The sequence below is a fragment of the Pan paniscus genome, chromosome 8, assembly GCF_029289425.2.
Source record: "Pan paniscus chromosome 8, NHGRI_mPanPan1-v2.0_pri, whole genome shotgun sequence".
Taxonomy (NCBI): domain Eukaryota; kingdom Metazoa; phylum Chordata; class Mammalia; order Primates; family Hominidae; genus Pan; species Pan paniscus.
This window is the reverse complement of record NC_073257.2, coordinates 79,256,357-79,279,519: the sequence shown is the minus strand read 5'-3', so window position 1 is coordinate 79,279,519 and position 23,163 is coordinate 79,256,357. Positions and strand designations below refer to the sequence as shown.

The window sequence follows — 23,163 nt, the reverse complement described above, 5'->3', positions numbered from 1 at the left end:
CATTTATGTGTAGTTTATATGGACTAGGATTGAGAAATGCTTAGTTCATGAGAGGGGAGACATGGCTTTCTAAGTTTTTAGGGCAGGCTCCAAATATTTTTATTAATATCATTTTTATTCTATTACTACTGTGCTTTAGATAAAATAGGCACTCAGAAAATATTTTGGAATGAATGAATTATAACTGAAATGATGCTACATTTAAGTTTTCTTTCTATGCACAATAATTAACTTTGGGATAAGGGGAGGATATAATAGAGTTCATGCTATTATTGAATAGTGTTATGCCATCTTTCTTGTGAAAAGGGATGACTTTTAATTTTTCCAAAGCTTTGAGATCTTCAACATAAAAGTTAATATCAATGAAACCCTTTAGAACAGAGCAAAGCAGAAGTGAGAAGGGCATGTCCTTGTAAGTTTTATTCCTGCCTGAGAGGCATCTGGGAATGCCAGTGAATGGATATCGGAGAGGAATGGATGATAATGGAAAACTATTTAGAAAATCACCAGCTAAGACACCAGATAATCCTAGCATGTGGTTTGGGAAACCACACTCTTTTCCAACAGTGCCATTCAGTAGAGCAAGTCTCTGGTGTGTAGAAATTTTCAGCAATAATTATTGATTTAGATAATTCTTTTGCATTATTCTTTATTCCAACCTTTATTGAGTATGCTTTTATCCTAAAGTGCTGTTTACTGGACAGATGTCTTAGATGCGCCCACTGTTGCCTGAAAGGCAATAACTATTTCAGTTAGCTATTAGCATGCTAAGAAAACTTGGGTAATTCCACCCACTTCACATTAATTTGCTCTTGTTGATTATTTGCTGTAATGTGTTAAATAATTGCTCTTGAATCGGTCATGAAAAGCAGTCATTTACCCGTTTGATTGCTATAAATATCTATGAAGTCATCCAAATATGCTTCCATATTATTCAGAACTCTTCTAAGTCATTAATAAATATACTGAACACCTGTGCTAGCACTGATCCCTGAGGCACCTCATTATTAACCTAATTGCACAGCTTCATGATATTTCATTTAACCTTGATTTTACTATCAAACTTTTTTCAAACCAAGACATTTCAAATTAATAATAAAACTTTACCTTGTATCTTGTGATCACCATGGCTTTATAATTGAATTTGCACATTTAAAAAATTCTGAATGAAATACTTGAATGTTCATTTTTTAAAAAAATTTCAAACAAAATATTTATACACTTGTCTCCCAGGTATTTTCTGAAATTCGACGTGTTTACAGTCTTCTTTTCATTGTTTTTCTTCATCAGCTATTTTTTAATATGTTAGGGTAAAGAAACAATAATTCCATAGTCACAGTATTGTGGTTTTGGATACAATTCTTTTTGTGAGTCCCAACTTCTCAATGCTATTTTATTGCTAGCTGGTACCTCCATCAAACTGGAGCAGGAAAGGGAAAGGAGATGGAATGTTGGCTGACATTCCTATTCATCAGCGAAGCTATCGCAAGTGAAGAATGAGGTTTGAACCTTCTGGTTTAAATCATACTTATGGAGTATAATTGTTTTTTTTTTTTAAATATTGGAGCCAGAAGGGACTCTGAAGATCACATGGTTAAATTTCCCTTATTTTTCAGATAAAGAAGCAGAATCCCAAAGAAGTGAGCTGACATTGCTGAAGGTCAAACTGATCAGACCCAGGGCTGTTTTTCTCTGTTGTTCAATTCATGGCAGCCTGGCTTAGGTTTTCATCATCTTTGTTTCTTACTACCAGTAATTAAAATTTTCTGTCTTATTTATTCTGATGATTTTGAGATGAATCACATTTAAGCCTCTTTTACACCATCAGCTATATCTAATTTATTTTTTAAATCTCTAATAGTGTCTTGAAGATAGTAAGTTCTCAATAAATATTATTGAATGCATGAACAAATCTAGAAGCACACTGTTTAGTAGACTCAACAATATCTATGCATATACATGTGTGTTTATACACATATAAAGTAATAGCTATAGAATTTTTAATTTTTATTTTACTTATCTCATAGATCCACATAAACAAAATCATAAAGCATATTTTATATATTATATATATATATATTTTTTCAAAACTGACTTCCAGATGGTTAGGTGCTACGATCCTTAGATTTATTTCAACTGGCTGTTCTAAATAAACTGAGTTGTTCTGTGATGTTGACTGTAGCCTTTATATAACCTTTATCTAATATCACTTGCTCTCAGACTCTCAAATTCAACCAAACTCCCTCATAGATATCTGAGCTATTTTGGAGAGGCAAAATTCTACATATGAGAAGGGCCCTTCTACAAAAACTAAGGGCAGAGAAGCCAAGATTCTTATTGAAGTTGGTTCCCAGGCTCCCTACCTCCCAAGGGAGGCATTACTAGAGAAGCTTCTATATTTACCTATTTTATATATCTATCTTACTTTATTTTTGATAATGACATTTGAAAATCATTGAAATGCTATTCATTGCTTTTGGAAGGTCACCACTCAAATCAAATGGTCAACATTCTATCATCTGAATAAGTCACTCCTTAGAAGAATTTTAAATGCCTTTGAGGTGCATTATGTATTTCAGGTTCATGATTCATCTGCTTTGGGGAAAAGTATTATTTCCTGGCACGTGTTCAAATGCTGTAATTTAAGACATTTATAGTAAATTATTATACCACTGCCGCAAATGCAATTGATATGACCCCAGGAGTTATGCCTGGGGAATAGTTGACTCATCTAGTTGGATCTGGCTGATTGTTCTTTAGCAAGCTAGAGAAAAAGAAAAAAACAAAGAAAGAAAAAATAACTCTTTAAATTTTTTTGCCAAATACCTATGAAGCATAGGAATACTGAGCATAAATGTAACTTAAAGAAATAATATAAATGAGCAAGCAGAGAGGATCAAATTGCTAAACTTCTTTAGAGGTGTCTATTTAAATATTTGGCCTAGGAAGTGTCAGACAAAATGTCATTACAAAACAACTAAAGATCAGCTCTGACCTAAAAGAGAGCCCCTTTCTGCTTGTAGGATCTGAAGACCCAACTTTTGCCCGCTCTCCCCACCCTCTTAACCATTTCCTATCACAAATTTCTTTAAAAGTTTTGGTGTAAATCTGTTTTTTTATTTTTATTTTTATTTTTTATTTTTAATTTCATTGTATTGGTTTGTAACATCCATTCCTCTAGTAGATGAAGAACAAAAGATAAATCCTGTGGCTAATTTTGTGGGCTTCAGAATTACTCAAGTCTGAAATTCCTTTGATACTTGTATCATGTAGCACCCATGTTCATCAATTTTATTTTATTTTATTTTATTTTTTTATTATTATTATACTTTAAGTTTTAGGGTACATGTGCACACTGTGCAGGTTAGTTACATATGTGTACATGTGCCATGCTGGTGTGCTGCACCCATTAACTCGTCATTTAGCATTAGGTATATCTCCTAATGCCATCCCTCGCCCCTCCCCCACCCCACAACAGTCCCCAAATCTGTTATTGAAAAACATAACATCTACAGCATGCTTCCAGAATCTGTCTATCTCATTTTTATTTCCCTCATGTTCTTTTTCATGATCACCTGGGTGATTATAGTCGTCTTGTTTGCACTGTTGTTAGATTAATTGCTTCCATGAGGCTTTTGCATGAGGCATAGACAGTGTTGACATAATCTTGAAGTTAGTCAAATATTAGCCCAGAGATGGAATCTGTGGTGTGTAGGGACCAAAGTGGCTCCAAGAGATATGATCTGAGCTTGTGAAAGAACTGTGGAAGTTCTGAGCTGACACAAATGTCATACGACAAGACATGCTATATAGGATTCTTAGATACATAATCCCGTTTCTGGGGTATCCAAATTTAAATTTTCCCACACTCTTCCTGGGGTCTTCTTGATCAGGGTTGACCCAAAGCTGCATTAAACTCCACGTGATTCATGCTTCAGACCCAAGCCAAGATCTGAGATTTTTTTTAAAAAAGAGGTAATTGAATTATACCCTTCAGGGCTGATTCTTAGCAGAGGAAAATCACAGAAGGTTGTATCCTCTCCAGGACACCTTCCCCACATGCTACACACACACACACACACACACACACACACACACCCACACCTTTAAGAACCATCACCATGGTGATTTATTAATAGTGTGTTATATCTTTAAGTACTTAGGATTAGAAAAGAAATTAAGAACTACTGGATTAAAATTTCTTATTTAATTTTAGGTGTGTGCTGGTAGTTATGTAGATACAGTTACATCCATATTTATAGTATAACAAAAGTTGATGGCAGCAGGAAAAACAATAAAAAAATCTACAGAGACTCCAGAATAAATACATTTTGTGTGGACTAGCTTTAATATTAATAATTCAGTTAAATTAGATTTTTACTCATGTTTTTATATTGCTTAGATTTGTAAATTAATTTCACTCTGTTAAGGAGACATCTCTGTTTTTACATTTCCATTTTACTCTTTGAACAGAATTGAAATGTAATCCAGAACCTTGTCTAAGAATATTTTTAAAATGTAAATGTAGAGGCCTTATATTCCAAAATTTTAACTTATTAAATATACCGATTATAGATATATAATTAGTACATTGGTACAAATTCAGTCTTTAATTTTCAAAGAAAGTTGGTGATATAGGAATTATATAATAATTGGGAACAGAATTTAATATTTTGATATACATTAATTTTTTTTCTTTTCTTGCATCTAATATCTGTTTTGAATTTTTTTTTTGAGTTCTCCCCCTGTCACCCAGACTGAAGTGCGGTGGTGTGATCATAGCTCACTGAAGTCTCAAACTCCTGGGCTCCAGTGATCCTCTCACCCCAGCCTCCTGAGTAGCTGGGACTACAGGTGTGCACCACCATGCCCAGCTAATTTTTTAAAAAACTTTTTGTAGAAATGGGGATCTCACTATGTTGCTCAGGCTGGAAAAACTCTTTTTAAGTATTTTCTAAATGTAAGCTAAAAGTCTATAGGTTGTCATTAAATGATTTGTACCTTGTTTTATTAACAAAGTTAGCCAAATTCCACCTTGTAGATAATAAGCCATGATAATTATATCCAAACATTTATTCTTCCACCTTCTCTGATAGCCTAAATCTCTTTTTCTGAGCTGCCTGTCTGCCCCTCCAATCCCAGCCTAGTAAGCTATTATCATACCACTGTACTGCAGCCTGGGTGGCAGAATAAGGCCCTGTCTCTTAAAAACAAAATTGTTGAGAAATTCATTTCTAACGCTTGCTGACTCTTTTGAAAATAAACCTTGTTGGACTCTAATCGATCACCTGAGAATATGTTTCTGTTAGTGGAGAAAGTCTTGAAATGTTATCTCCTATTTTGCTTAGTGATCTTTATGTCTGAACAACAGCATACAAGAACAGTGGCGTGCTGTGTGAGTGTGTATCTGTGGGTTTTTCCACACATCTTATATGTAAATTGCAAATAAAGGAACTAAAATTTTAAAGATGAGTCAGGGATGAGATAATGGTACGTGGGCATGATGTTAGGAAGAAAAAAATTAGCATCCTAAAGTTAAGATAATGCCACCATTTCAGTAAAAATAAAAAAAAAATTCTTTTAAAGAATAGTATCTCTGATTTATTTCCTCATTTCTACCTTTTACTTCTCTCTAAATAATTTCAGAGAACATATTACAAAAGACATATGATATAGGATTAACAAAACAGGATTAGAAAAAGTATATAAAAAGTATTTACAAAGGAGAAAGCTGGGACACTCCATGGGAGTCTTAACATGGTCACCATGATAGCGAATGTAACCCAGTTCTGGGTTTCTGAGCAAAGGTATAGAGAAGACAGGTTGTGTTACAGGCCTCTAGTACTCACTGGGGATGAAGCATAACCATTTCCCAAGGGAATCTTTTTTCCAGACCTAGCTCTGAAGTACATTACTCACATGTTTTTTTAAAAAAATGATATTCCATAATGTGATGGATGTATTTCTCAAAAAGAGTTTTGATTAAGTATAGAAGAAAATCCCTGAAGGCTTTTTCCTATATAAACCTGCAGTGCAGATTGAGGGCAGAGTCCAGTGCATATACAGAGTGTTATGCAGCAAAACATACAAATTGTTGAATGTAACCCTGCAAAATTAATTACAGTGTTAGCACTGGAACATTCAAGGGAAATGTTCCTCTCTGCTCTGAAATTTAGAAAAAAAAAAGAATGAAAAACGAATGAAGTCTTCTTGCCTTGACTCTTAAGACCAAGAATTTTTTTTCTCTGAAATACAAATCAGCTTCCATTATCTTACTTTATCCATTCTGCTTACCTTTATCTCAGAAGGAAAACAAGGTAAACTTGACTAAATAAGTGCTGACAAGATCCACTTTATAGTGATTACATAAATGTATTCTGCAGCTACTTAAAATTCATATTTCAGACTCTAGTTACATACACTTAAGATATGGATAAATTCCACCAGGCAAAAAGACAGAAAATTGGAATGAAAAAAAGACAAGGGAACCAAGTCAGTAAAAACATTTTAATTACACCCCAAGCCAAAGGAACATTAAAATTAAGGGAAAGCCTGGAAAAGAAGAAATTTTAATGGAAGCATATGATTTTAGATCAGCTATAAAATAAGACAGTTATAACATATCCATAATATATTGAAAAGGGTGGAACATGAAGGTGTATTATCATAATGACCAGTTATAAATAAATCAGTTGTTCATTATTTCCAATGAGAGAACAAACTGACGACAACATCTATTCAACATGTGAATGATTCATTTAATAGCTTTTCATGCCTCATTTCTGACACTTTTTTTTGGGAGGCTAAAAATTACTGAAGTGATTGAAATACACTGTGCTAGAGTGACTTGTACATAATTTGTTACTAATTGGTACTTTTATTTCTAAATGATGATTTTTTTCACCCCATAATGAAATAGCTTAAATGCTAGTTCTTCAGGATTTGCTATGATGAGAAACTTACTTTTGGAATTTTCTCATCAGTAACAGGTAAATTAGATGGATACTTTGCATGTATTAAATTATAGTGGTATCCTGGGGAGACTGGCGTGTTATCTGTTGATACCATGACTCTGGAGAGAAATGGGAATATCCTGTAGTGGATTTCTTTTTATCTTGCCATTTATTATAATAATATTATATTAAGTATATGGAATACACTTCAATAGATAACTTTCTAACACATATTGGTTTGACAAAAATAATCTTGATATATTTTAATTTTTTTAGCAATTGTCCTTAACAAGCTTTTGGACCTTTCATAGAATACCACACATAAACAGTCATGTAAAACCAAGACCTTCATTATTCAAGGGATTTGTGAAAGTCCTAAATTGAGCCACGGGCAAAGAGCTGTTTTTATGAAAAATGCCAAAGGATTTTTTAAAGAGGAGATTCGGCCTTATGTGAATTTTCTTAACCTCTAGTATATTCAATCTATTGAAAAAAGAAAGACTTACTTTGGAACCTAGGTTTGGTTGTCAGGTCTGGCACTGAGTGAAATATAATCTTATTTATGTTATTTGGTGAGCTATTAGCACTCTATAATGTTGTATAATTGGACATTTCATTTTTCAAGATAAATTAATGTAAGCTTTTCCTCTTCCAGTCTTGTCACTCACATTGTGTTGGCACATATGTGTATGTCATATGCTATATAAAACTCAAACTGAGAAGGAAATACTGAAGAAGACATAAACGTGAAGAGGAGAGGAAGAGTAAAATAAGCAGAGTAATATATTATTCTCCCTGTGGTTGATTTAGGACCCTGCAACTCTAACTGTTCTTCACTTACTCCCTCACCAAGTTCACCTGTGATCTGTCCTAATGGAATGGAGAAATTTAAGATGTATTTATTCCACTAATTCAAAGGAACGAAAACTTATTTAGGTTAAGTCTTACCTCCTTAGAACCATCTCATTATAAGTGTAAGACCCTAATTTAATTTTTAATCTATTTCTTCTCTTTTCCTTATTTTCTTTTTTTAAAAATTATAACATATTTTCAAGGCAGGATTTTGAGTAATTAATTTATAGCAAATGTAATATACACTGGGCAGTTCAACAAAAGTAATAAAATATGGCCTGTCTTCTTGTCATCATTAGCCTAAAATGTTTAATTATGCAGATGTTTTAATTAAAAAATTGTCACAGGTTCTTGCAAAGTAGGTGGGGTACAAACCTGCAAAGGAAAGGTAGAGATCATCTAAGGCTTGTATTTCAGCTATTGTTATACCTTATGAACCTGAAATTTTCAATCAGCAGATGGAGATTTAATAGTATTTCTTAAAGCCTTTCTGGAAACTGTCCAATTGTCCAATTACTTGCCATCATCATTCCATCCTGCTCCCCTTCTAGTCCACTCAGGAGTGTAAATGTCAGTATTTCATGCTAATCTTAACAATCCCAGAGCCCCATGAAATAAAAAGCATATTGATTTTTTTTTGTAAGCCAAGTGGAGTTTCCCAGACTAGATTTTGAGCCTCTTAATTGGAATACAGAACAATTGTGAAACTTAAAAAAGCTAAAGGTTGTTATAATTTAATTTATAGTCACTAACAAATTATAGACTCTACACATATAAAAATAAGTTCAAAACATTCACATTAAGGGTGTTTTAGGTATTTAATAGAAGTAGTTATTGTCTAATGAGTTCAGTTTTACAGGCTGATTTACTACCACATAGCATGTGCCACCCTGTAGAAAACTATCTAGAGTGAAAATTTATATTTTTGAGAAATAATTATTTGAATACAGTATACATTTTATATATTGGGGATTCTCATGGCTGCCTTTGCCATACTGCACACTCTTCATAATTCTCAAGAGTATTTTAGAATATTAGGCACAATTCCCTCAGCATTCATTAAAATAGCATTATTCATGATAACTTTCTTCGAGTTAATACGGATACGTTCTGAAATTCTAAAATTAAAATATATTCATTTTCTTTTTCTTTCTTTTTCTTTTCTTTTTGAGATGGAGTCTCTCTCTGTCGCCCAGGCTGGAGTGCAGTGGCGCGATCTCGGCTCACTGCAAGCTCCGCCTCCCAGATTCACCCCATTCTCCTGTCTCAGCCTCCCGAGTAGCTGGGACTAGAGGCGCAGGCCACTGCGCCCAGCCAATTTTTGTATTTTTAGTAGAGGTGGGGTTTCATCATGTTGGCCAGGATGGTCTAGATCTCTTGATCTCGTGATCCACACACCTCGGCCTCCCAAAGTGCTGGGATTACAGGCGTGAGCTACCACGCCTGGCCTTCATTTTCTTAAGTAGGAAAATCAGAAAACTATGCCTTGAACTGGTTGCTGAATTCACTAATACTACTTTGGTTCATCTTAATGCAAAGTGCATTCTTGAAAATTTAAATTAAAAAGTGCCATAAGCACAAAATAAACATTGGAATCTTTTGAGAGTAATGGTATTCTCATAAAGAGAAGTGTTTGCTAAGGAAAGAAATACTTATTTAAAGAAGCAAAAAGTCAGTGGTACCAAGCAACTTCCGAAACAGCTGTGCTTATTGGTATATCAGGCAAATTCACCACCTTAGTAATTTTTTCCCTACTTTTTAAATGAAATATTTTATAGTAATAGAACAAAAGACAAAAGACTCTACATATAACCTAATTCTCATTCATTTTCATATCAGTCTTATGCCATAACCTGTAGGTGATGAAAAGTTAAATTGCACAGCCCAATATACCCTTTCTACATGTTGTCACATATTCCTGAAGTTAGAAATTGTATTATAGGCTTTTTAACCCACATAGGTAGCATTTTAATGGACATTTTTACAAACAAAACAAAACAGAAAACTTCTGACCGTACATTGAATTTATTAATTACTTTAAGTTTATTCAATAAAATTGCATATTTTTTATTTATCATGGAATAGCTAAATTAAATCCTTTTCATTTGAGGATTAATTTGAAAAGATTGTGGGAAGGGGTAATTTTTTCAAAATTTTATTTGACATATATACTAGAAAAAACTGAGTAGCTATATGGGGAAAATACTAGACTCAGAAACTATTAGAGTCCCAGTTTTCCAGATGATAATATCCACAGACATCTAAAGACTTCTAAATTTTAGTTAGGAGCTGGATGTGGAGCCTGTAGACAGACCTGAGTTTTATAAATGGCAAACCTAAAGTTTCTCAAGTAGCATTTACTCTGTGAGGTCTTTTCTGATTTTCAGCAAACCCGATCATTTCACAGCATCATGTACAGACTTCATTTTTAGAAATATCACATTGAGTCACAATTATTTATTCACTATAAGCATTTGATCACTGTGTCTCACATCATAGTCACTGGAATACCGTAATAAAAATGAATAAATGCTTATTTTATTGATTTGAATTAAAAATATCAAAATATCATTATATAGTATAAAATATATAGAAGACACATTGAACAAATACCCGTGAATGAAAATTTGTACCTACCAAATAAACACAGAGGTAACTGTAACTTAATTGTCCAGAATTTGATGAAGAGAATATTTCTCAACTTAAAAAAATTCAAAAAATCTAAAGTAGCTTCTTATGTATCATGTTTCAGATTAGAAATATATATATTTGACTGTACTTTTTAAATGACAACTTTACTGACAATTATTTGTACTTTTAAGGCAGAAATAATTCTGCATATTCTTTAATGTCAGTGCATTCATAAATTAAAAATGTTTCACTCTAGTGAAAAATAATTATAAGTAAATGTACATTCTAGTACTGGTCTGTTTGCTATTGTTGCAGGACTTTTCCTTATTTCAGCTAAAGATAGGCCTCTTGTCCCATGGCCAGGAATATTCAGGTTCACAGACAATTTGAATGGTGAGTAAGACAGGGTTTTATTGGGTGAAAAGGAAGAAAAGGGGGAAACAGGGACTCTCCGCAAGGCCAGAGTCCCTGCTAGAGCACTTCCTGCTTGGCCGCTTGAATCCCAAGTTCCACACAGGAAGAGGAGGGGCCAGGCTGTTCCTTGCTGCAAATGGACTGGAACCTCTGTGTGACTGCACCCGAGTGCACATTCCCAGTGTGCAGACCTGTTTGGAGTTTTGCCAGGGACCCCCTCACACCTGGCTGTCTCACTATCACCTAAATGATTTTGATCATGGTCTTTAATAATATTCTACTGTAGTTTGTTTGTTTGTAAAATGTAGCAATCAAAAATGATTTTTATTTTTACTCTTTGAAATAAAAATTCTGGTTAATATTCACCAATACTAACATAAAGACTAAAAAGGTTGAAAAGAAAAAGTCAATCAATCTAAAGGCCATGTTTTCATTTGTGCCAAACAGTATTTTGATGGAGGATGTTACAATTATTAGCTTCTAAAAAGTTGTTTGATTTAATTCACATAATTATTTGAAATTAATGCCATTGCCTGGATCAGTCTTCAAAATGTTTTATGAACATTTTATTGAAACTGACATAACATTTTAAAGAAAGGATTAATATTCTTTTCCCCCACCTCAAAGAAGATAAAATAGAAATGTAAAGAGAATTAGAGTTCAGAAAAATGTGGGAAATATGTAGGCTTGCCTAGAAAGGCCAAGAGATTTAATTTGGCTCTGAGCTTTTAGGCAATCAGGACAAAAATTGAGCCTGGTCTTTCTCTTCCAGAGAAGCATGAATCTAACAAATCCTATTGGAATAATAGATGTTAGTAAATAAAAATATAATATTCTCCCTTCACTGCCCTCTCATCTTTGTCTTGCCCATCTGAATTCACTGCTAGTTTGAAGTTCTATGTCATTTATCACTTTTGCCTTGAGATATTCCCAACAAACTTATTAACTTTGATTTTATCTTCTCCTAACTGCTGTTTATGATTGCGGGTATTAAACTTAGTTCTTGAATTTTATTTCTGTTGAATATGGATGTCTTTTCTCTTTGCTAAGACTGTAAGTCCCTTGGGCACAGGGACTATGTCATATACTCATGTATCTCTAAAATTTTCTTACCTTCCAAGAGGCATATATTAGGTATGTAATAAACACATTAATTATATTGAAAAAATGTCTTCAGTGATAGCCTTAAATAGGTAGAATTTTGAACTTAGCATTGGGGTCTATACAGTGGACCTTAAATGAGCAGTTAGAGGGGTCAGTTTTTCAATATATCAGTCAACTGGATTTGAATCCTTGCTGCACAATTTAATAGCTATATGTTATATAATTGCTTTGTGCATCCGTTTCTTATCTTTCTAAGGGAAAAACAATAGTATCTACTTCATAGGATTATTATTAATTCTCTTTGCCATATTAATGTTGACTGAATGAACACCCGTAAAATGCTTAGAAAAGTAAACATTCAGTAAGTGTTAGTTGTTATTTTGTCTTAAAGTGTTTGGCATTAAGCCATTCTTTCTGAAACTAAATAGACATTCTTTTTGGTAATTACAGAACACAATCAGTTGTCTGAGATCTGTCCTCAGAAAGCGAAAGTATATGACAACAAAACCATGTTTTCATTACAGACAATAGTATTTATATTCTCAGTGGCAGAAAAGCATGCAGTTATCTGAAAACTATATCAGATTATTAAGTTAAAAAGAAGTGGCCCCAAACTACATTTCAGTTTTATATTACATAAAATGTTTATCTGTTAGAAGGCTCTTCTTCCAGTACCCCTGTGGTAGTACCAATGTGTCATGTCAAGTTCACACATTTTATCCCATAACCGGATCCAAAGGCAAGGGAAAAGCCGCTAAGGGCTACAACCCCAGTTGTGTAATTCTTCCACAAAATGATGAAGTGTAACAAGGATTCATTATTAAATAGCTGCGTGTCAAAGCCAATGGTGGCTCAAGAAACTCAGGTTTGAAGTTTGTTAAAGAGGAAACTGGCAGGGAGTTTTGAAGGATGTCCAATACACTGAACTTAAGTTTCCATCACATCCAAAGGCGAAAAAATGTTGACATCACAAGGATCTCAGTCTTTTCTCCAGATAATATGCAAGTTCAGAGATGTTCAGTGTGTTTCCCTAGACCTCTCTGGTGTAAGTGTAGTCAGACTAGAGCTGGTATGGGCTCTCAGGCTTTTGCCTCAAGGCAATAATTTTCTTAATTTATAAATGAATATAAAATAAGACCTCTAGAGAGGACTTTAAAAATCATATTTCCAGCTCCCCATTGTGGTGGCCATTCCACTCTGATAATTGCCTTATGGTAGAACAGAAAAACAGCGGTGACCAATCTTTCACCACATTTTCATCAGACTGTTTAGGGCATTATATTTATGGATCTGTAATTGAAAGCAAATATATCATTGATGTAAAACAGCAAGAACAGATGGAGTATATTTAAAATTACAATTCATTTCTCAACATCAGGTTTTGACGAGGTGTATGGGAATTAATGTAATTACTCATATGGTTGAAGCAGCAATTCAAGAGTTTATAGTTTTGGACTACTTCAAATTTGACCTTGGAAAGAACATGTAGCATTTACTTTAAATCTTTTTCTCTGTCTATTCAGTTTCTCTCTAGAGAAATAATAGAAATAGTTCTTGGACTAATTTTTATTCTTAATAGTCTCTCTTTTGGTAGAATTAATTCTATCTATCTATCTATCTATCTGTCATTTAATATGTATTGCCATCACGAATACCACATTTCTCTTATATTCCAAATATCCACATTAGCCTTTATGATGACACTTGATGGCATAAATGTTATTGTAAATTTTAATAATGGGTCTTAGTTTTTAAAATTACTGGCAGATTATTTAATAATAAATCACATGCCCTTCACTTACCTTGGTATGTGTAATTTTTGTCTTCTTTGTTGTTTTTTACCACATCTTCAACCCAGATACCAGGAGCATCTTTGTTGTCCACAATCAGAATTATTCTAGATATTTCAGATAACATTTCTGTATGATGGTAATGGTGCCAGAATGAGAAGACACAATGATATTAGATCCAGTGTGCTAGAATTTCTTTCTTTGCTGGATTTATTGTTTTAAATTTATAGCCTAGTTTTTATCACAGTTATAGACGTGATCATTTTTAGTAGGAGGCATGACTTACAGAGTGCTTTACTGGCTCTTGAATGCTGTGTGTATTATAGAAGTATGTTTTTCATGGATGCTATATGTTCAGATCCTGTGATGGAGTAAAATGCTAATGTAATTAAACCAATGGGATTACTTGCACTTGTGGAGTTCAGGGAGAGATAGAAGAGATAACTCAGTGGTTTAATAAAAAGCTCCTGAGACACTAATGGAGTCGAGAGTCTACTTAAGAATCATTTGTGAATAGCTGAGACTGAGGAAGATGTTTTTCAAGATGTGAGTTTAAAAATAAGTTTCAAAAAATAATTTCATTTGTCCATCTCCACAAAGTAATGAAACAAGGAAATGATATTTATTTTATATTTAAACTACATATTACATTCTGAGTAGGACAAGTAGAGTCTGCCTTATTATAAAGGTTATCTTTCAGCCTCTTTTGATATAGTATGCTTCCAGATCCCATATCATCTGTGTAAGTTATAATACTCCTATAAGGAATATTGCCATTTAAAATCACTCACAGGAAATATTCTGTAGCTCAAGCCATGTCATTGCTACAGTTTGCGACTGTAGATTATTGGTGTTTTTCTCCACCTTGTCATTTGTACTTGGTGACTTTATTGACCATTCATCCATATAGTTTTTGGTAAAATTGGCAACCTGACCTCTTTTTTTCAGCCAGTTGAAGGTTATATTATTGATATTTCTTTATCAATTTTGGCTGTAATTTTGGCTGTAAATTTATAAAAGGGCTAAGATGATTGGAAATAAAAATATGACATCAATATTCAAGGGCATTTATGTTTTGAAGGATTTTTCTTTCAAATGTCTACTCTTTTTAGGAAACCATGTATAAAACTTCAAGAAAATATTGTTGTTGTTGTTGTTTCCATTAGGCCTCTGGTTTAGGATATTGAAGGAAGTCTCTACACAGTGTAAGATAATTTTTCTATTTGGAAATAGGCAAATTCTTTTTCTGCTGTGTTCAGAATAAGAATTTATTCTGAATACAGAATAAATAATTCTGTATAAATTATTCAGAATAATATATATAAGCCTCATTATATTGATTATAATCTCTTCTCACTTTTGAAAATGTGCTATGATGGGGGTAGGAGCACATCCTTAGAGCCTAACAAATCTAGATTTGAATCTTCAACCCCACTGTGTGAGCCTTGGCAAATTATTTAATTACTATGAGCCTTATTTTCCTTTCTTTAAAATAGTGGTTATACTTTTTCCTAAAATGATTTAAAAATGAGACAAGGAGGGCATAGTGCCTGCTACATCATAATTTACTTCCTGCCTTTCTCCCCACTTCCAGCTTTTCAATTGTTATATTCATGGGTGCAACTAACAAGTAACTAACCCAGAAGCCTTAAGACTTTTCAGATATGCCTCTCGAAAGAGTTAATGGGGAATAAAATCTATAAACAACAGTCTGTCAGGAAGCAACCTGAGCATTTTATATAGTTGTCTTTTGGTATGCTTTCCTCAGTCAAGAAAAATGTTCAGTCAGGCTTAGAAAACTAGATTCACATTGATATGGGAAAGCACAAGAATTCACAATTTTACTTTAGAATAGAAAGCAATTGAATGATTTAGGAAAAATAAATTCATTTGAGCAATATTTTTCAAAACTTAGCATGCATTAGTATCACCTCAGTCATGTCTTAATGCATATTTTGGGATCCATCCCAGTGGTTCTGATTCAGTAAATCTAGTATTGACACAAGGGATTTGGAGTCAACTTGACCTCTTAATAGTAACTTCAAGGATATAATAGGTGACAAAAGTTTAAACAAATAAAATTATTTGTCAAATTTATCCATCCATGTTGTCTTACTACTATTTTCCACATTAATCCAGATAAAGTCAGTAAGTGGAAATGACTGAAACTGCTCAACTGACCAACTCAAAACCTGGAGTCAGACCGTCATTTCCTATAGACTGAGGCAAAGACTGTCTTGCAGAACCTTTAAACCATGCAGTACAAGTGTGCTGTGTTATAATAACACAAGATATATGGAAATCAATTTAAAAAAGATAAATTAGCAGGTAATATTTTAGATTAAAAAGCAATTTCAAGGTTCCTTTATCACAAGGTCTCTTGATACATTTGAAATATTATTTGATTTACACAAAATAAATTTTCACTCACCTTTTCAGGAAGACAGATATCATATAACACAAAATTTATAAATGAGAGCTAGGAGGAAGAAACTTAGTAGCCTAAGTCCTAGATGGCTGAGGCACTCTGCTGCTGTAAGATCACTGTCCTTCATAGAATAAAAAAGTCAATGGTGGACTTTTTAAAATGTGAATTTTACCCTAAATAAATTAAATATAAGTTGCCTCCTATCTCACAATAAAACTATAATGCAAGTCATGAGAGACCTTCAAAAAAGACTCACCACCACTTTGATGTGTGTGTGTGTGTGTGTTTGCTTGGTTTTAAATTTTCAAACATTTCTTTCCCATTAATGTTGATGATAAAATGAAGCCCAATTGTTGATTGTCCAGGTACCCTACCTTTGGGGTAAATCAGAATTTTGAAAGCATTGCTCCTGGGTCCTTTGTACTTGGCGCCTCCCTATTTAGAGACAGTTGGGGAAAATTGGGAAGGTCATGGGAGGAGTTGGAAGCTCTTTCTTATTGCAAGACCAATTCATCTGCACCTTGAGACTTTTTGATCAATTAGGAGATTGTTATATTACCCAGTATTATGAACTGTTAAGAGCTGTGCCAATATAAGATGTTATTATATCTATTCTGGAAAATTTTCACCTTTTCTCCTGAGGCCAAATACCTGCCAGTCCCATTACTTCTTCTTTCACATGCTCTGACATACCCAGAACATCTGCATTTCTTTTATACAGTTTAATAACAACAATTCACATCAGGTATTGGTTTTCATGCATTCAATTTCTTATTTTGAGTGTTTAGTTTGAGAGATGATATCTGTCTTCTAGTCAGGAACAATCAAAAACAAATATATTTTTACTCTCATATACAATAGTTTTATTTTAGAAAATTTTTTTTTGCAAAAAGATTTTACTATTTCTAAGCAGTCTATGGAGTCAGAGAGATCTGAGTTCAAAATAGGATTATGTGATTAGTCTTGAGTGTTAAATTTGGGAATGTTTTCTTTCCTTGTAAAAATGTAATTTGTATTAATCTGTATAGTTTCGTGGTTTTCCAAAACATTCAGGAGGGACTAGAAATAGAGACTTGACAAAAATGAGTTGATCAGTAAAATATATTATTTGCAAGTTAGCATATGTTTTAGGTTCTATACATCAATTTGGATAAATTATATTTTATTTTTCTTATAAGGAGAATGGAGAAAATTGTTCTCTATTATTACAAGTAAAAAAAATTTCATGGTTTAAGAAGAAATCTTGCCAAAAGAAAAAAAGAAAAAGAATTTTATGTAAGTCTTCCCAATTAGCTCCGAATTGAACATGTGTTCAGTTGACAAAGTGTTGAACATGTGTTCAACCCTGTACTATGGATCTCTTTTATAATTATGCAGTCTCAATTTAGAAGGTCTTTGGTCTTTTTCCTTGGGGTTTCTTTCCTTGTGCTTCCTTGATTTTATGTCTGTACCTCGGGGCCTACATGCATCCACATCTTGGGAGCATCTGTTCTGCACATTCACAAACGAACTTGTATGTTAAGAAATATGTGACTTGTTAAACTTTTTGAACAGAGTTTTAATGTGAGAGCCCAGAGTAGAACACAGAAATAATTCAGTTAGCTAATATTTTACAGATGGAGAATTGAATTAAAATAGGGATTACTAAACAACATGTCAAATATATATAGATATATATTCTTTCATTCTATCCATTATCTCTGGAAGTTCTCTGGCTCTGATCAGAGAAAGAAATCTTTTAGTACAGTGGAAAGACTAACAGCCTGTAAATTTTGAGAATAATTCAACTGCACCAATTATTGGCCCTGCGTTTTGGGGTGAGAGCTCAACTTCTTTGAGATTAATGTGTCTTCATAGGGTTGTTACGAAGACAAAATGAGATAATTTATGTAAAATGTGGTTTGTGAACTTCAAAACACTGCATAACTTTATGGTTTGCTGCAGCTGCTGGCTGTTATTGTAACCATGCTGGGTGAAACTTTCCATTTTTCAGCTCCAAACATAAGTAAACATTTCAGTTGTTTAAATCGGTGAGGAATAGACAGGAAGGGAGACATAGGAATGGGGGTTAGAGGGAGGAAATGGGAGATTATCGAATGCTGGAAAAGATAGGTTAGAAATGCAAGTTTTAGACAAAAACTGAAATAAATTGGAAATATGTGATAAAGATTCCAGACACAGTCTTTCAGATTGTCACCACCCTCACCCTTAACCTGGACATGGCAGAATAAAAATTAAGCAAAAATAATAATCATCATCATCCAGCATTTTTTTTCTTGCTAAAGACCCTTTTGGTTGAATTTAAAGATGAGAAGTCTCAAAATTCCTGGCGTATTTGGTGTAGCTTAGGGCCTTGGTTGCACAGAGCTGTGGTTCCAAGGTGATTGCTTGTATTTATAGTCGTTCACTTTAGATGAATTCCAAATATTTAAGACAGAAAGTGGTTTCCTTCAGGAAATCAAGGGCATACACTTGTAAGACTCCTTGGAACCTTAACATTTCTAAAAATCATTATCAATTTGAATGTGTCTAGAAATAGGTTTATTAGTAGATAAACCTATTTATTAACAAATATGTTAATTTGTGCTTGTTTACACAAATTAATTCTTCTTTTTCTATCTTTGCAAGGATAACTTCTAATGAGAAAACTTGCAAATGACATTTTGGTTTACATAATAAATAAAATTTTGCATTTGATTTTAGACTCACGAATCATAGCTTTATAACCCTTTATAAATTTGCTAACGACGTAAAGCCAAATTTCAATGTAGAGAATTAAGAATAAGAATAATACATTGCAAGGAAATTAGAAAATGGAAAACATAAAGATTAAAATTAGATTTAAAATGACAAAAATTTTTGAAGAGCAAATAATTTATGCAAAATATGTTACAAAATCTGGGATGCTAAATAGTTGACACAAGTACTGTGTTTGACATTTAGTTTCATTTGAATTAGTAATAGAATTTGCTTCTTCCAACATTTACATCTTTTTTCTTTCTGACTTTCTATATTTTCGACAAAAATTTGCTCCACAGTTTTTAAGTTCATTCTTCTTGAATCCGCTTTTAAATTTGCTGTGACAAACCTGCATAAAACTAGATTTTATAGATATAACTTCTTTGGAAGAGATAAAAATTTAAAAGTTTGACATTGTTTTCAGTTATTCTTTTCTTCATTGTTTTGATTGGCGCCTGTTAGATTGATGTATTGTCAATCTACTTTTGATGGCATGAATATAAAATGACAACATAAAAAGCACTTCTAGTGCAACAGTAATTGAAACTTGCAGTTTTCCATTAAAAAAAAACAAGAATGCATGATTACTATTGATAAAGTAACAATATTTTCAAACAATAACCTATGTCAAGCAAACAGCACAAACAAGTTGATTATTTCAGCTTCTAAAGACTCAGGTTTTCTTAATTTGATTTGAATGAACTTTATAATACAATTGTATAATCAATATATGATCTGGGCTGGTGTCAAATTACTCTGAGTTATTTCTTTGATAATTTGGAGGTGAATCCCATTATGGATAGCAATATAAACAATTTAGAACATATTAAGGATGTTTACCGTCTACTTGAGTGATAAAGTTCTCCACCATGGCTCATATCTGTATTGAATGAGCTGTACATGTTTAAAATTCTTCCTCAGGAGAGAAATGATGTAGTGCACAATGCAAAACAAATTCATATGTTTCCTTTGAAATGTTTCCAAAATACCGGTCTCACAGTTCTAAATAAAAAGTTGTCTTAAGAACCAGGCACATTTTGCACTGACTGATGGTTACTTTTAGGTAAACCGCTATGGGTTAATTAGGATAAAAATTGCTACTGTACAATTATTATGCACTATACTCCCACCTTGGCCTGAAAATAATGAGATGTAACAAAAGTTTTTATTTGTCACTGGCAGCTGCACCTTTTAACTGTATCACAAAGTCTGTTGCTGTGGTTACAGCCTTTGTTTCCAGTGATGTTTTGTCCATGCTTTCCCCCAGCCCTTAACAATGGTTACTCAAAAGAATGAAATAATGAGTCATTCATTCGGAAATATGTTAAAATATCCCTCTTTATCATTACATTTCACTGCTTAGAAACTAGGCTGTAATTCAAGGCAACAGTTAAGTCTGAGAACTGTTAAAAAAATCTTTGATTTTTTTTTCATTTTTAAGAAAAACCTGCCTATGTAATTGAAGAACCTCTTACAAGTCTGAACAATTAAATCCTTTTTGGTTAATGTATTATTTCTGGAACAAGTAGATAAAATTCTACGCAGTAAGCATAATAAAAATCGTGCATGTTTCGCACAGCACAGAATTTTAGAGTCAAGGTTTCTGGGCACAAAAGCAGTAACAAAACAGTCCTTACAAAACTGAGTAACTCTGAATAACACAAGAAATAATTTTTGTTAATTTAAAATTTTAGAAACTGAAATGTGTAAAGTTTTTAAAGTAAAATGTAATTAAATTATGGTACTGTACATACCAGTTGTTTCTACAATTGAAACTTTACAATATGAAAAATACATTAGCTTTGTACAGTTTTTACAGGTAGGTAGGATGAGTTTTGAAAAAAAAGATTCTTTTATTTTTCAGGGTCATACTCTGTTTAAGTCAAAAAATACTGCACAACTTAGCTAATTACAAAGTGTAGACTTAAAAGAATTCATGTCTTCTTTATTTCATGAATCAATCTTGGATTTTTTGTTTATTTGAACAGGGGATTTTGTGTTTTGTTTTGTTTTTAGAGTCCACAATGAACACATCTTCCTCATTTTGTTCTTGAGGTTACAAAGTTTGGTAGCAACCCCTGGCTACCAATGATCTCAGTTAAGCTAGCTGCTGTTTATGGTCACTGATTCGGCCAGCTGTTGTGATTGTGCTCAGGTCCAGCTCAGTCTCTAGGTGTGTTTCCATCGTATCTTCCTGTGCATTCGTTTCAAAGGACTTATGGGAGAGAAGTTCATGATGCACCCCACAGTAACTTATTGTGGGCTGGTCGTATGCCAGAAAGGTTGACACATTCATTGATAAAGGTATCTGGGGAAAAATGACATGAGAAAAGTCAGTTATAAAAATATGGACAACTTTAGGGGAAAGATTTAGAGACTGAAGTGCTGACCTGACTAACCTCCATGGTTATATCTGTGGCCCTGTGGCCCAGGTGTCTCTATATTATCCCGCTAATGCCCCCTATTCCCATATGGTGAGATCAGTGCAACAGTTTTAAATCCTGGGATGAAACTGCTTAATTCTTTACTAGAAGATTCGGATAGGTAGTAGCCTACATGGTTCTGAAAATGATAAAAGATTTATTGGAACAGTCAGAAAATTGCTTTCGCTAACTGGGAAAATAATTGTGTTTTTAGAACTGATAAACACTATTATTATTATTATTAGTGTTAATTATCCTATTATTTGGTTAGGATACAATAGAACAAGAGTGATTCTCAAACTTTAGCATTCACAAAAATCACCACCCACTTCTTTAACTAGTCAACCCCCTGCCACCCAAGTTTTTCATCCAGTAGGTCTGGTATAGGTCCTGGAATCCACATGTCTTACAAGTTCCTATATGATGCTGGACTATTAATCCACACACCACACTTCGATAACCATTGCAGAAGAGAATTATCTAGACAAGCCATTCTGGCTATTCTTACCCATGACTTCTTAATATTTATTTTATCATAAAGATTCCTTAAAATATTAATGTCTGTAGTTTGGTCCATATATCTAAAATTTAGATAAGCATAGAGAATTCCCAGGAAAAATCTATGGTTCCTATGAAAGTCAAAAAGCATCAAAGGATGATGCTAGTTTGAAGGAACCAGTAGTATACATGAGGAAGGGACTCCCTTGCCAACTAAAGAAAGCAAGTTCTAAAGGTGAGGGAAAAAGCAAGCATGACCATGGTGAGAAGGGAAACACATGTTACAGACAAAGGGGAGCCTGAAATATAATCAGATATCAAAATCTAGAGATATTTCCCATTTCTTTTTCAATAAGATAAAAACTTGTCCTAAAAAGTAGGCAGATTTCAGGAACCTTCAGTCCTGATCTTGGTTTAATATCCTAATTACTAATTCATGCTGTTGAATTCTCTGGAGGATAAAAGCTTCTGCCATTCTTGTTTGGTTAACAGATAGAATGTATATTTGTTTGAGCACATCAGACTAAATTCCTTTCTGATCTTAGCTGAGATTAGAGTCCAAAGCTAAGAAAAATAGAAGGCCTAGGTATAATTTTTTTATTAACTGCATCTTTACATTCTTTCCCCTTCTCTCCATGCATTAGAACCATCTTTGCCACTTCTGTTTCCATCCCTACAGTTCTACTTACATGTATTTCTACTTCAATGAAAATTCCTGGAGCAAATATTACCTTTTATCTCTTTAATAAAAGTAATCAAAAAAATAAAAAATAAAACTAATCACTTCTTTTAAGATTATTTGCTTATAATATGAATATTTCAGCATATAAAATATATATAGCTTAGTTCTTAGAGACAGAAATGTAATCCAGCTTATTAAATGAAAATTCCAGAGTAACTCTTCCTATTTATGTGGATTTTTAAGATTTAAAACATGAAGTTATCTGATGCGTGAATGAAAGATATCACATACTTTAAAAAATGGTCAAGGCGACTGAAAGATCGTAAAGAAAATGCTTAAGAATAAAATAGGATACTTCCATTTAAAATAAATAAGAATCTTGTTGTCACAGATGAAATAGCCCAGATAACTAAAATACATTTTTATGTAAAAGTAAATGTGCAGCATGAATAGATTTGAGTTATAGAAGAGAACAAAAATAGAACTGTTACTGGGTACACGAGTTTTACATTATCCCCTGGGAAATCAGTGCTCTGTAATGTGTTATGGGTCATATATCTGTAGGATTTTATATACTTGTCCTTATTCGTCATGGAAACTTATGCCTCATATATGCAGAATCATTTCTGGCTTACTTAGAATTAACTCT

General features: G+C 33.2%; 2 protein-coding genes across 7 annotated transcripts in view; one reads left to right on the top strand and one right to left on the bottom strand.

Annotated features, from left to right (window-relative positions):
* The window catches only part of CTNNA3 (catenin alpha 3), a 1,760,513-nt gene that overhangs the window by 547,975 nt on the left and 1,189,375 nt on the right, over positions 1-23,163 (top strand). The window lies entirely within an intron of this gene.
* LRRTM3 (leucine rich repeat transmembrane neuronal 3) overlaps positions 6,494-23,163 on the bottom strand; it is a 191,977-nt gene continuing 175,307 nt past the window's right edge. Inside the window, exons 3-4 of one of the 2 annotated variants that reach the window (XR_008954530.2) lie at positions 13,757-21,219; positions 6,494-13,244 (exon numbers count right to left, since the gene is read on the bottom strand). Coding sequence is in view for 1 of the 2 variants with exons in the window: in XM_003830309.7 (XP_003830357.2) it covers positions 21,010-21,219 (210 nt within the window). In the remaining variant the exon portion in view is untranslated. Of the gene's footprint in view, positions 21,220-23,163 lie in introns of both variants that reach the window. The other variant, XM_003830309.7, reaches the window with a different exon arrangement.